At 37.1% G+C, this 15,437-nt stretch overlaps 1 protein-coding gene across 5 annotated transcripts in view; it reads right to left on the bottom strand.

The window, feature by feature from the left end:
• Positions 1-15,437, bottom strand: part of fyco1a (FYVE and coiled-coil domain autophagy adaptor 1a) — a 219,484-nt gene that overhangs the window by 106,050 nt on the left and 97,997 nt on the right. For all 5 annotated transcript variants that reach the window (XM_052015726.1, XM_052015729.1, XM_052015727.1 and 2 more), the window contains 6 exons: positions 11,901-11,994; positions 9,028-11,568; positions 8,278-8,370; positions 8,028-8,146; positions 3,801-3,968; positions 552-701 (listed from right to left, as the gene is read on the bottom strand). In XM_052015726.1, coding sequence (XP_051871686.1) covers positions 552-701; positions 3,801-3,968; positions 8,028-8,146; positions 8,278-8,370; positions 9,028-11,568; positions 11,901-11,994 — 3,165 coding nt within the window. The remainder of the gene's footprint in view (positions 1-551; positions 702-3,800; positions 3,969-8,027; positions 8,147-8,277; positions 8,371-9,027; positions 11,569-11,900; positions 11,995-15,437) is intronic.

Here is a 15,437-nt window from a genome sequence, read left to right as displayed (position 1 = left end):
CATGTTTCATCCAAAATGCAAAACCTAAAATGATGCTATAAATCTTCAGTAATGCGGTGGAGAGACAGTTAAAACATTTGTGCCAAAATTAATCAATCGTAATATTTTCCACTCAAGTATTGGCACTTAAATATTATAAAATCCTAAAAATATATTTTCATGTAAGAACTTAGAAATGACTTCTTTTAAATTCCTCAAAAGTACCAGTGAGTAGATGAAAACAGCAGTTTGTAATATGAATGAAAGATTATTGTGCAATCTTTTCCTTCCACTTGCAAGGAAGAACTTCATAACACGGTTAGGTACCTTGACTCTCCAAAAGGTAACTTAGGCTAGACCTTCCTACTGTTTTTAGTTTGTCACATTATAGAAAATAGGTGACAAACTAAAAACAGTAGGAAGGATTTCTCATCAGCGTACAATTTTCTAACCACTAAAGTAAACCGGTAAGAAAATTTAAGGATGTTTCATTTGAAAGCAGGAATTCCTAATCAATATTATGAACGGAGCCATGTTTTTAAAAAAATCTTATGAATATTCTTCAGACATACCTGCAGTGATGCCGACGTAACCACCATGTAAATTGACTTTGACAATCCAAACAGTAATTAACTTCCCTGTCGCCAAGCCATCGTGCTTCAGTGCGGAGCTTCTGTTCAAATTCTAATGCATCAGATTTCTGCCATAGAGCGTCCTTATCTCTAAGAAATAATTAAAAACAAATAAATAGCATAAAAAATTACAAAAGGAATATGGATATTGGTAATGTAGATAGTGTAATGTGGGAACTGTATCATTATTGTGTGCACCATTATAGAAGGAATCACTAAGTGTTACAAAGCAAGTAATAACAACAGAAGGATCACTGGGGATTATAATGAGGATATCACAAATATAGGTGATGTAGAGGAATGGAAGTATAGTAGGTATGGTATAAATAATCCAGAGAACTGGACTACTGATGTGGAGATGCAAGTTCGAATCTCACCGTGGCAGCTGAGCAATTTAAATTTTGTTAATTAAATAAACATGGAATTAAAAAACTAGCATCAATAATGGTGATCGTAAAACTTCTGGTTTATGCAGACTTTAAAATTATGGAAAGTTTCAATTGATTGGATTGTGTGGAGAAGAGCAAATCTAGAGGCCAGCAGTATAAGGCAGAAACCAAGAAATCCAAAAGTACAGGAGAAATATTTTACCCAAAGAACAGTGACAATTTGGAACTCGTCACCGCGGGGAGTGATCAAAGCAAATAATAGATATACTTAACGGGAATTTGGACAAGCATATGAGGGAGAATGAAGCAGAGAATTACGCTGTTAGGTTTAGATGAGCAAAGACTGGAGTACAAGGGTCAAGTAGAAGATAAATGCTGGCATGGACTGGCTGTGCCAAGTGACCTGGTCTGTGCTGCTTATCCTATGTAATCCTATGCTAAAAGAATTTCCTTTCAAATACTAAAAGGTTTGCAATGCATAGACAAGTCACCCAACTAGATGGGACCTAATCTAGATTTCTAAAGGGAGGAATGGAAATTGCCTGGACCTTGGCTAGATTCTTCAAATATTTCTTAGATCCAGAAGCACTCCCAGAGGTTTGCACTAATCTTCAAAGAAATATGGTAGGATAAACTCAGCAATTATACTAGTCAGTCTTGTATCAGACAAACTATAAGACAAAATGTACTTGTCACTTGAATAAAATGAATTAATAAATATCAGGCAAGTCAAATTTGACTTGCCTGATACTTGACTTGCCTAAGTTGAGGTCTTTAAAGAAGTAAGCAAAGGAATGTTGTTGAGAGAAATAAAATTGATAAGTAATTTCATAAAGCCTTTAATATCATGCCATATAAAAATGTAGGCAAGGTCCAAATCCTTGGGACTGAAGGATCAGTGAATGCACAGATATGAAATTGGCCAGCAGAAAGCAGGAAACATTGATGAACAGTTACATTTCAAACAGGAGTAAAATAAATCTTATCTTTCCAGCAGTCAGAAGAAGGACCACTGCTTTTTTGGATATATGTATACCTAGGCAAAATTTACAGATGGCACAATGCAGTGAGCAATGAAGGAAGTAAAATACATGGAAGGGACAAACAAACTAGAGAAATGGGCAGACACATGGAAGATGCAATTTAAAGCAGAGATGAATGAAATGATAGATTTTGGGAGATAGAATGAGGAACGGCAATATAAAGTAAGTGGTAAAATTTCAAGGGATTGCAGGAACAAAGAGATTTTGGAGTGTATGCAAAACAAACTTCAAAAGGTGCAGGACAAGTTGAGAAAACTGTTGAAAATAACATACAAAATCCATGTCTTTATTTCTATGGAAGCATGGAATACAAAGGCAATTAAACTAAAACTACATTAAAAACAGGTTAAACCCTAGCCGGACACCACACTATAAGGAACTAGAACCTTTACAGAGGATGTGGAAGAGATCTACCAGAAGGTACTTGGGATGAGGAAATGTAGACATGTGGTGTGCTGGAGAAGGTGTTTGCCTGATAGCAGTGATTTCTTAGAAGTTTTCAAAGGGTCTGATAAGAGTTAAAACGGAGAAAGAAGGGGCAGACAATTTAGGCTGTGTTTTGTTGATCTAGAATCTGCACATAACGATCAAAGAGGAATTGTATAAATACTTGGGAGGGGGAAATAAAATCTGGGCAATGGAGAAAGAGTGGGGAACTAGATGGCCTTTTCAAACAACTAATATAGGCACAAAGAGCAAAATAATTTAATTCTGCTGTTTCCTTCCAGGATTGAACTGTAAGAAGCTTTCACTTTTTAAACATTGTGATTGTTCACCCTTTGAGTCTCTCATGCTGAGAAAGTGATAAAAGTGCTCAAAAAGCTTATGATACAACTGAGCAGGTTTATAGTTAGCTTCAGAGAACAGTTTTGAACCAAATAATCTTGTCTGACTGAAATTGTGTATGGGATAAATTGGCTATGCACAGCAGTTTTACCTTCATGAATGACATTTTGATATTAAACAATTATAGAACAACAAAAAAATATGATGGTTTTCATTTGGAAGCAAGTGCCTGAAGGGAGTGGATGTTGTGCAGTCAGGGAACTTGGAAGAATGGATGTCCTAAGTGCCCTGCATGATTTTAATGGTGCTGCTTCTTTAAGTGGTAGTTCTGTCCACCAGCAGCCCAACAGACAGTTTGGAAGACAAAACCTCCAAGAGCAGGCATGCATGTTTCAGACTGAGAAAATAGAGGCAGATAGAAATTACTTATTAGAAAACAGTCCAATGGTAGTGAAGGGATCTGACTGTGGCTAGGGAAATGTTGGGGAAGATTACAGAATGTAGGGGTGAGACATGGGGAATGTCCTCAGAATGGTTTATTGGGCATGGAGCAAGAACTCATTTTTTTCCCAGGCCTAAAATCAATGCTATAAAGACTGTGGGAGAACTTGGCTCCTATTCAAGATTTTGCGTATTATAAACAGAACACCCCTGCTGTTAGGTGTTAAAATTGTTACATGAGCCTACATTACAGTGAAATCCCGAAAATTGTTAAAACACCATTGGTACTTACAGAGCTCATAATAATCATACTGATCACAGAGAACAACTGAAAGCAAATTTCAAAATGACCAAAGCATAGGGCACAGTTTTTGTGGTGCTCTTATCATCAAATCTTAACACATATTCCAATTTAACGAATGAAGCCAAACAGTAATAATCATTAATTATTAAGCATCTTATCAAATAAATGCTTAAAATAAAAGCTAACTGTTTCTTGGTAAAAATATCTATTGATTGCGGTGTCATACTTAATTAGTTCAATTAAGCGCTCTTCCAGGAATTCCTTAGTTCGGTTCAAGTCATCTACTTCAGCCACAAGTTTTTGTTCATTTCTCCTCATTTCCACTTGCATTTGCTCTAGGTGTTGCTTATACTCTTCTTGCTCCTTTCTTACAGCTTCCAACTCTTGCTGGGTGCTGTTGAAAAAGAAGTCTCATTAAATCAATTGTGAACTTTATGAAGTAATTTTGTCAAACTGGAGAACTTGTCATGCATTCAAAATAAAAGTAAATTTCTTTAACACTAACTCAATCCCAACACTACCAATGGAAGTATATATTCCTGCAAACACAGAGCAATGTTTAAGCTAGAGGCTTAATAGAAAGAAAATTCACACTTTTTGTTTTAAAGCAGATATCATATTACTGATTAATTATATTACCTGATCTTCCTCATTCCACCACTGACAACTACATTCAACTACTTTGGTCCTAAATTCCTTCCCTACACTTCCACACATCTCTATTAGAATATAAAGCATGGAAACAGGCCCTTTGGCCCAATTCATCCCCTCTGTCCATCTGAGCTAGTCCCATTTGCCTGTGTTTAGCCCATATCCCTCTAAACCTTATACCATGTACTTGTCCAAACGTCTTTTAAACATTGTAAATATACACACCTCCACAAGTTCCTCTGGCAGCCCGTTCCATATACCCATCACCCTATGTGTGATAAAGCTCCCTTCAAGTCTCTTTTAAATCTTTCCGCTCTCACCTTAAATCTATGTCCTCTAGTTTTAGATTGCCCTTCCCTGGGAAAAAGACCATCCACCTTTTCTATGCCACTCATGATTTTGTACATCTCCGTTAGGTCACCCCTCAGCCTCCTATGCTCCAGGGAATGAAGTCCCATCCTATCCAGCCTCTCCTTATAACTCAAGCCCTCCAGTCCCAGTAACATCCTTGTGAATCTTTTCTGCACCCTTTCCAGCTTAATGACATCTTTCTAATAGCTGGGTGACCATAACTGCACATAATACTCCAAATATGGTCTCTATTCTATATTAAATTTGACTCCTTGATTACAACTTCGGTTAGCTGTCTGTAATTTCTGATGTGATTTGGTGTCAAATTTTATTTAACAACTCTACTCTTAAAGTGCCATGGGATGTTTTACCACATCATAGTTACTACATAAATATAAATTGTTGATCCTACTGCAAAACCTTACTTACCCGAGGCTTAATAGCTCCCTTTTTAAAACTGTGTAAAAAAAAATTCAATGCAAGGATCACTTCTAAAGTGATGTTAATATACATTTTTGTTCCCTTCTCAGATCCAGGGATGGCACTTTATCCGTGTAGCTGGATGCCAGGTTGGTCAGGCTGTTACATTCACAATGAGTGAAAAAGATATATAGCTTTCCTTTTTAAAACAGTTAAATACAACAAAAAATCATGTAAATAAACAAATCTTTGCTTTCAGTTAAGCAACAAGACTATTTTAAAATTCTCATTCCAGTTTTAATGCTCCTCCATATCTCTGTAATTTCTTTCACCTGTACTAATAGTTCTGAGCATTGAACATCCCCAAATGCAAATTCTTCACCATAAGTGGTCATTCCATCCATGATAACTGACAAAACTTTGAATCATGTGTCATAACTCCTTGTGTAACCTGGTGTTGAATTTTGTGTCATTTTACTAGGTTATATACACTACATAAATGCAAGCTGTTGTTAGTCCTTAACTTATATTTTCCATGGTCAGTCTCACACAGGAAAGTTCACGACTGGCTTTGTACAAGGCTGAGAACGTTTCACTGACTGCATTTGATCAAATGGTCCAGCCTGCATGGTACTGAGAAGGCTTTATAGACTAGCTGTTCTTCTTCTGTCCGTCATTTTCATATAAACATCAACTAAGTCATGGACAGAACGCTCATCAATAGTATTTTATGGGCCTGTATATCCATCGAAAAGGATAGGTGGAGCCTCAGCTAACCACTTCATCTAAAAGCTAGTGCTTCCAACAGCAAAGCACTCCCTTACCAGTAATGAGACATGCCAGCCTGTGAGGTAAGACTTGAATCTACAAATTTCTGACTCAGAGAGAGTTGCGACATTGGCAAAGCTGATAGCTTTTTACCTAAAAAGACATGCAGTATAAAAACAATGGGTTGAAAAGGACTATAGGTTATGACGGAATAAAGATTGGATATTGCACCCATCACTACAGTGCCTTTGCTAAACCTTTCCAAAATGAATCCCACTGCATATTTTTCTGCTTCAATTCTTTATCTATCCTTAGAAAACATTTAAACTTCAGCTACAAAGTGTCAAATAAGTTTCATGCTATATATGTGGCTAACAATGTTAATCTTCAATATAAGAGTTGAACCATCTCCCCTTAGTGGTATTACTATTATTGAATCTACCACCATTAATATTATGGTGATCCCCATCAATCAGAAATCTAACTAGAGGAAACACATAAATACTGTGGAGCACAGAGCAGGTCAGACGTTGAACATTCAATAAATGAGGTGATGCACCTTCTGACTCTCCAACACCTACAATATTCAAGTCACAAGGATAATGAAACAATCTGCACTTGCCTTTGTTACTGTAGCTCCAACAACATTCAAGAAATTTGGCATCACCCTAGAGAAAACCGACCACTTGATTTGTACTTTATCCACCATGCTAAACATTCACCTTCATCACCAGTGTACTGTGGCTGCAATGCTTACCATCTATATGATGCATTCTTCTTATTCACCAAAGCTTCATTGACAGCACCTTCCAAACTGAAACCTCTACCAACTACAGCGACAAAAGCAACAGGTGCATTCATTGTTTTCCAGTTGTCATTTTCTAACCCCTCCTTATACCATAAAATGACAAATAAACATCATCTTTATTAGACTAAACTAATTTCCAAGTTAGTTGCCCTGAGTTAACAGACTATACAGTATCTACTGACTAAAAGAAATATGATTTCAGTCTGTTAATCATGAGCCTGTTTCCATTCTACCCTCAATAACTGTTAAGATTTCTCAGCCTCCAATTTCTCAAGACTTGGGGAGAGAAGGAACGATTGCTTCCGGTCTATTTTAATGGCCACCAACATTTCTGCTTGAAGTAAGGGGTAGCACATGTCAGGCAATGGAGGGAAATACATCAAGCAATGCACTTCCCAGAAATACTGCATCTAAAGAATATCTGTATGTCCTTGCTCCCAGTTTTGTTCGAGACCTTGGAAATAGTTTCAATTTCAAAAGGTTTGTTTCACATTAATTGCTGAAGAGGAATTAGTAAATTCAAAAATCAACACTATTTTAATATTAACTTAAAATTTTGGACTGCAGAACTGGTAAATGTCCTACTCCATCACATTTCCATACTTGGAGGAAAATGGCCCCAGGTAGCAAAGAAAAACAAAGACTTGCCATACAATGCCTCCAGTGCATGTATTTAAATTCAACTCCATGTAACCTGATGGACCAAGATGTGCTCAAATCAATCCACATTCTGAAGTTTCCCCATGCAGTGTGCATAGCATGATGTAAATATCCATGAACAACTGTCCTAGATCTCCCAATCCTGGAATCAGGCAATGAAGTGAGCCAAAAAGATGTCAGCTGGTGTACTGCTGAGGCTCTACACCCTGAACACCCTGACAACCCTTAATAGGAGGCAAGGCTGGAGCTTGGCCTTGCCTCTGGTCAATGTGAGATTTTTTGGAAGAGTTTTTAAATGCCTGTGACATAGAGATATTTAAAAGCTAAGAAAATTGTTTTAAATAATGTTTAAATATATTTAATGTATTCAAAACACATTAAACCACCAAACATAATTAAAAATTAAAATGAAGTGAAACACATATGAAAAAAATTAAACTTACTTTGCTCTTCCTAATCTCTAGGTCAGAATCCCCATTCAAATGAATGACAATTCCTATTATATACCAGGTCTGGCTGGTACAGAATCACAGGCCAAGGCATTATTCTGATGAATCCCAGAACAACCTGCTCTACCAAAGGAATTTGTCCAGCCACAGGACAGAGCAGCGGAAGTGTCAGCATCTGTTAATCAGGCCATTCAGGACCTGGGGCAGCACCACTAAGTCTGAGATGGATATACATGCATGCAGCTGTAAGCTGGAAATTCCAAAGCTGATTTAAATCATTCCAATATATCCTTTTGCAAAATACAAGCTAAAAATTAGCCTTCCATTTGGCTTTAAACAGTCATACCTGATGAAGTTTTCTGAAAGGGACTTCAGTTTTTCCTGCTCTTCATTTCTCAATAATTGTGAATCTGCAATTACTTGTACTTTCTGCTCCAACTGCTCTTTAAATTTACTGTTGAGATCCTTTTAAATAAACACATCATTAAACAATTACAAATGGTAAGATTGGTATGCAAGTGCATTAATGACAATATGCTCCTAAGTGAAAGTTATGCATTACTGATCCTATTCTTAAAGGTACATGGAGGACTCACTTGCAAATCAACAAGCTGTTTATCCATTAAAGCTATTTGGCTTTGGCGCTCATTAAGGTCCCTTTTCACAGCCTCTAGTTCTTCACTGACAGTCTGTCAATATAAAAGCATTATCATCAAAACTTTGTATCAGCCTAACTTCCACCAAGTTAATGCAATATACCTTGGTCACAATAAGCAATCAACAGTTAAAAACTCGACTTTAATAAGTAATGAAAATTGATTGATTGTTAAAACTAAAGAAAAAAATTCCCCAATTTTCCTTAATTTAGAATTAGAATCTATTTCCAGGCCAAAGAGATCTAAAGTCAGAGTTGGGATCTCTGAGAAAATTCTTCCCCATGGTTAGATATGATATACAGTATCTGAGAAGCAGAACTATTGCACACCCCCAAACAGATGGACAACAGCAAATTTGTGGATATTGTAAGCCCATCTTCTATATTGCTGGTAACGTGTGGTACGAGGATCAGAAAAGAGGGGGAAAAAAGAAAATAAAAGAATCTTCTTCCTTACAAAATAATTAAAGCTGAAAGCTTCACTAAATTTACAAAATAAATTTAAATTCAAGTCTCCAATTAAGAAACAAAATCAAACTAAAGCTAACAGCAATATTACAGGTGACTTTCCATCAGGCTTCCAAAACTGAAAAACTGACAATAGAATTAAAAGACAGAGATTATATACACACCACTGTATACCCTGAAATCATTAACCAAGCAGCCTGTTTGCAGTAACAAAAGACACTACCTTTAATTTATTCTGGTAATCCATCACCTCTCCACTCATCTGAAATTTGACTGCAGACACCTCTTCCTTTGCCACCTCCTGGAGACTTTCTGCTTGCTGTTGTGTTTTCAATAGCTTTCTCTGCAGCTCTTTTACAGTTGTCGCTAAATCTTCTGATCTCCTTAACTCCTCTTGAAGGTGTTCATTCTCATTCTTGAGTGCAGAAGCATTTACATTTAGTTGGTTTTGTTCCAATTTCATCTCCTCAAAAAATGTTGCTTGCTGTTGACAAATGTCATTATATTTCTGCTCAGTGGCATTTTTTTCTGCACTTAGTGTACAAATCTGCATGCCAAGTTCTGCCATTTCAGTGTTTGCCCTATTAAGCAGATCTTTGGTTTCAATATTCTCAGACTTTAATTTTTCAATATATTTTTTCTGTTGAGACGATTCTTCTTTAAAAGTTGCGAGCTGTTCTTCAAGTTCAATTATCTGCTGTTCTAATTTCTCTCTCTCTTTTTTAAGATAATCTTCTTTTTCTTTTAACATCAAGAGTTTCTCAGCATGATTCCTGTTATTTGATTCTATCTGTTCTTTCAGATTTTGAACCAGCATTCTGTATTCCTCTTTCGAACATACTGCAAGATTTAGATTACTCTGTATACTTTCTTTTTCCTCAATAGCATATTTAAGCTTTGACCTGAGTTCTTTATTCACTCCCTGTAACCTGGACACTTCACTCTGCTCAACTTCCAGCTGCTTTTTAGCGGTAGCTAGTCCCATATTTATCTTCTGCATTTCTTTCTCATAGAGGTCTTTCTCTGTCACCTGTGCTTTCACTAATGCATTTTTCTCAGCTATTAAATTCTCTATAAGCTGAGTCTGTTGCTGAAAGTTATCCTCAAGAGTCATTTTTTCTTTTTCTAGGATTTCTACTTTTGCCTGATATTTTTCAACATTCTCTGATAACTGCTTTAACAGGTTAACTTTGTTTCCAGCTACAAGAGAGACAGGAGAATTTTCATTCTGCTGTAACTTTAATAATTTATTCTCCAGGTCTGAAGTCATTTCTTCCTTGATGTGCAAATCTGCTTGGAGATTGAGTAAGCGATCATTCAACTTAATTTCTTCTTGTTTTAGCTCATCAAATTCCAACTGATTTTCTTTCAGTTTTGTCTCTACTTTCTCAACCTGTCTGAGAGCATTTTGTAATTTCTCATTCAATTGTTTGTTTTCTTCCCTTAGCTGTTTCTCTTTTTCATCCATTGGAACCATGGCATCAGCTATCTGGCTCTGTAACTGTTTCTCAGATGCATTGAGTCTATCTATCTCAGCTTCAAGGGACAAACAAGCTCTCTCCACTTCTTTCTCTCTTTCAGCATTTTTCTGCACAATATGTTGAAGTTTCTTATTCTCAATTTCAAGTTTTTGAAGGTCAACCTTGATATGGTTTGACCTACATTGACCATTAGATAATATCTCTTCTAGATCTTGCATTTTTTTTCGAAGATCTTCATTCTCACAGAAAAGTTTATTTCGAACTTCCTGATGGCTTTGTGCCTCATTATTAGCAGCAGCCAGCTGGCTAGAAAGAGTACTTATTTGTTCATCTAATACTTTACATTTGATTAGTGCTTCATCTTTCTCATTTCTTAGCTCCTGAATTGCCTTTTGATTTGATTCAAGTTCAGTTGTATCACTTTCTTGTACACTTTTTATTTCGCTATATTTATTCAGATAAGATTCCAGCTCTTTGCTTTTCTTCACAAGCATAACATCCTTTTCCTCTAATTTCATAGTAGTTTCTTTCAGCTTCAATTCAAGTTCATCTATTATTGAGTCTTTTGATTTCAAATCATTTGTTAACTTTGCCAGCTGTAGTTGCTGCATATTGTTTAACCTTTGTATTTCAATTTCCTCTCTCTCAGCATCATTCAACTTGTCAAGGAGTTCATGGATTTTCTGTGCTGAATCATAGTGAGTTGCTGTCAGTTGTTCCTTTTCAGTCAAAATATCTTCTATCCTTTCTACTAGCTCTATATTCTTCTGTTCTGCTGTGACTAGCTTTGTCTGAAGTTCATCAAAATCGGTATTTTTTGCACCTTCTGATGACCTGAGCCTTTCTATTTCTTGTGTTAGTGACTGCAGCTTTTTTGTGTAGTCTTCATTACATGTCTCTAATTCTGTAACCTTTGACTGAGGTGCCTGTTGTTTTTCAGTGGAATTAACTTGTAACATCTGCAGAGATTTATGAAGTTCTTCCGCATTGCCTTGAGCAAAGTCTTCACACTGCTGACTCAGCCCTTCCACTGTCTTCTTCAGCGTGATGTTCTCCTCCATTGCATCAGCAGCTGATTTCTTCAGAGCTTCTATTGTTTGCTCATGTAATATTATTGTCTTCTGTAACTCTTCCTTTTCCAGTTCAAACTGTTGGATCTTTTCATGCATCTCTTTTTGCTTTACATCAGACTGATCAAGTTCAACACGTAACTCGTCAAGGGTTTCCAGTTGCTCTACTGTTAAAGAATTGTTTATTTCTAGATTTATAAGACTTTCTGGAGGCTGCAACATAATGCAAAGCATATATGAGTTATGCGACAATCAAGTCTACTTGTGACTTCATCAATATAATTTCCTTTCTTCAGAAAAGCACACAGAAACCAGCCCTGTAGCAGCTGCTTAAAGTATTACACATAGGTGCTTTACTCATGTAAATGGAAAGACTAATTTTTGATTTATTCCTCCTTCTGCCAGACAGGGTCTGTACAGCCAAGGATTTTCCAACAGCCTCACCCGTAAATTTTATACAACATTTCTGTGGAGATCTTTACTTGTAACTTCATTGATACTATCTCTGTAAACGATAGATATCAATTTATGATTTTGTTACTCACTTGTGAATAGTTGCTGACCAAACTGCTTATGCTGGAACATCTACTTGGTGGTTTCCAAAGATGAGATGGAGAATAAGACATGCCAAAAGATCGCCTTGAAAAAAATCAAACAAAGCAGTTTTAAACTTATGAGTTTAAATGATATAAAAAAGAATGATTTTATGAACCACACAACAGCATCTTAAATATGGCTAAAGTTCTATGGTGGGATGCAATCCAACAGAAATATTAAGATATGAACTTCCAGGATCTCTACAGCAACCTCTATCAATGTTCACTGGACAGGATAATTCCTATGTTGCAAATGAACAATGAGCACTTAACCCACTAGAATATACCGAGACTGCAACTTCCAATGCATCTTGCTGGTCTGGTTGAAGGTGGGGTGCTTTGGTCATGCTCCTGGAAAGATTAGTTAACTGCCCTAAGTGGCTTATTTATAACAGTTAAATACTCACCTGCTTTATTGGAGATTCAACCCTAAAGTCCTCCACCAGGGTTCAATGCATCTTATCAGGCATACTGCCACCAAATTTATTCTGGGTCCCATTAGTTAATCAAACATTCATTCCATGTATTAACCTCAAAAGAGTGAATGAGAGTAACATGCATACAAAAGAAAGGCAGAGCATCTGAGGTTTGATGCGTAATCTAAGTTAGTAGATCCAACTTGGAGTGGGACTGTATAACTGAAATCAGTTTCCACGCAAAAGAAGTTGGGACTCTAAATATTATACTTCTATTGCAATATGTAACAACTTAAGATGAACACTGAACTGCATTCAGTTGTGATGAACCTAACTGTTACATTTTCTAACTTTCTGCACCCAATTTTCATAGAACAATGGTTATTATTAGTTAACCATGAAAAGAGGGGAATAACCTCAATAATCTGCAGCAATGTTTTAACACTTCTATTAATCTATTCTTCACACTCGTCAAGACGGCAAGACCTAGAACAACAAGATTGCTTTGGGCACAAAAGGGGTACGTAACGTTCTAATGTAATGGCTGGTGGTCTTGTGCTATTTCTGTATTGCAAGTACATTTATTACTTATTATAAACAGTTGAGCTTTCTCCTTAAGCTCCATGTACCAGAAGTATTGAAAATCCTAAATATTTAAATATGCACCATTAGCTTGTTTTGTGAAATTCTTCAACTGATTCAGCAAGTAATAAACCTCCTCAAACAATATCAAAGCACAACACTTCAGATTGCAATCCTTCCCATACGATCAGTTGGTGGTTTGTACATTTTAGCAGCTGGTTACGTGCTGGGCAATTTTTTTTACCATTCCCATTAAATGGCCAAGATGGGAATGACAGAGAGACAATCAATGTTCGCCATTTTCAGAGGAAATTGGAAAGCAACTTTTACACATGCACAGTTAAATAAGGAAATATACAAGTTGCTGGCCTATTTGTTCCATCCTTCAGTGCATGGGTACACCTGCAGCTCACTTTGAGATTCAGCATTTAAATCCTTGTACAGTAAGTTACAGTATTTAAACTTACCCACGAAACATGCCAGAAAACATTATGACTTGCCCATTTAACTAAATATTTTAACAGTGTGGTAAATATTAATTACTGCTAAAAAAAACCTCCACTACCAAAAATTTATAAGTACAGAGTCCAATTGGCAAAATATATAAAATGTACACTTTATTGCTGATCTTAAAAATAGCAGATTTTTCCTTGCAATTTACCATTTCCTGCTCGTCATGTCAATCGATCCCTCTCATAACTTCACATCCTTCAAAAGATTTTACACTGAATATTTCACTTCCACTTAGATCATAAGAAGGGCACCACAAATTTTAGTTGGCCTCAGGCCCGTGTCTGGTCCTCAGAAGCAAAATTAAAGGCTGGGGTCAGGGTGGGCCGGGGGTTGGATGTTACAGAGAGATGGATGGAACAAAATGCAGCACTTAAAGGAGAGAATTCAGCCAATGGAGGACTGGGAGATCAATTTCAGGTCCAACAGCAAACAGAGAGCTGACACAAGTGGTAATCGAAGGATCAGGTGAAAGAATTGGGGGGGGGGGCCAGGTAGGTGGGGGAAGTGCAGAGAACAGGCTGATGTTAGCCTGGAGGGCAAGATTCGTAGATGTGGCGAGTCAGTGCTGCCAGGGAGCCAATGGGTAGAAGGCACGTAATAGGATTTACATTAAGGAATGTCTCAGAGGAAGTGTTTGCTTGAATGTCCAAAAAATGCAACAAGTTCCAAAAATAGTCAATATCATATTTCTGTTAGAATGCTCACTAACTAGCACTTGCAAAACATGATTATTGCTTCCACTTATATTAATTCAGTATTTGTGATGTGGGCATCTTTGGGAAGCCATTATTTGTTGCCCATCACTAATTGTCTTTGAGTATCTGGATGGCAAGCAACACTCTTAAACTGCTGCCGTCCTTCTGTAGATAGTGTTCCCACTGTGCTGTTAGGGAGTTCCAGAAACAATATTAGAGCATCAATGTAAGTTAGGATGGTGCACAGCTTGGAGGGAACATACGCATGGTGATGAAAATCAGCCAGTAGGGGATGGAAGAAGCAGAAGTTGGTTGGACCTTAGGCACTACCTTGACGAACTTCTACATTGATGTCCTGGGAATTGAGATAACTATCCATGAACTTCAATCATCCTTCATTGCGTTAATTTTCACTCCAGTCAATGAAGACAGTGCAGAGGAGATTCACCAGGATGTTGCCGGGATTTGAGGACTTCAGTTATGGAGAGAAATAGGACAGACTAGGCTTAGGAGTGAAGGAGGCAGAAGGGTGAACTGGTAAAAGGATATAAGATTATGAAGAGCAGAGATAGGGTAGACAGTCAAAATCTTTCCCTGAGGTAGGGGCATCAAAAACAAGAGGGCATAGGTTAAATGTTAGAAGAAGGAGTTTTAAAGGGTGATCTGAAGGAAAAGTTTGTTTTTACAGAGAGTGGTTGATAGCAGGAATGCACCACCACAGGAGGTGGTGGAATCAGATATCAATACTATGTTTAAGAGGCATTTAGAAAGACACTCAAATAGACAATAGAAGGATATTATCATAATACAGGGCAACAGGATTGGCGTAGATGGGCAAATAGATCTGCATGGATGTGGTGGGCTGAAGGCCTGTTTCTCTGCTGTGCAACTCTATGATTCTATATACAATACTTTTAATTGTGGACTTACCAACATTCTACATACTTTTCTGCTTTTCAGTACTATGACTGTAAAACTAACCTTAGTCATGAGTTTTTTTTATGGTCTTGTTAACCTAACTCAAACTTAATGATGAGAATCAACTGCCAATCTGAACCCAAACTGAAAATACAGAATCCAGCCCACAAGAAAACCACACAAATATCAACAAGTGCACAAGCAAAATTGCCTTACAATTAATTCTTAGCCAAGTACTTTTCTTTGAAACATGATTACAAGCTATGCAGATCCAACAAGGTGCTCCCCTAATGCTTTCCTCACGCTAGGACCCTAAAGATATCTATGGTCAAAAATCTCCAGGAGTATCACCTATGAGGGCA

Source organism: Pristis pectinata, chromosome 5 (assembly GCF_009764475.1).
Source record: "Pristis pectinata isolate sPriPec2 chromosome 5, sPriPec2.1.pri, whole genome shotgun sequence".
In the NCBI taxonomy this organism is placed as follows: Eukaryota; Metazoa; Chordata; class Chondrichthyes; order Rhinopristiformes; family Pristidae; genus Pristis; species Pristis pectinata.
This window is presented reverse-complemented; position numbering and strand designations above follow the sequence as displayed.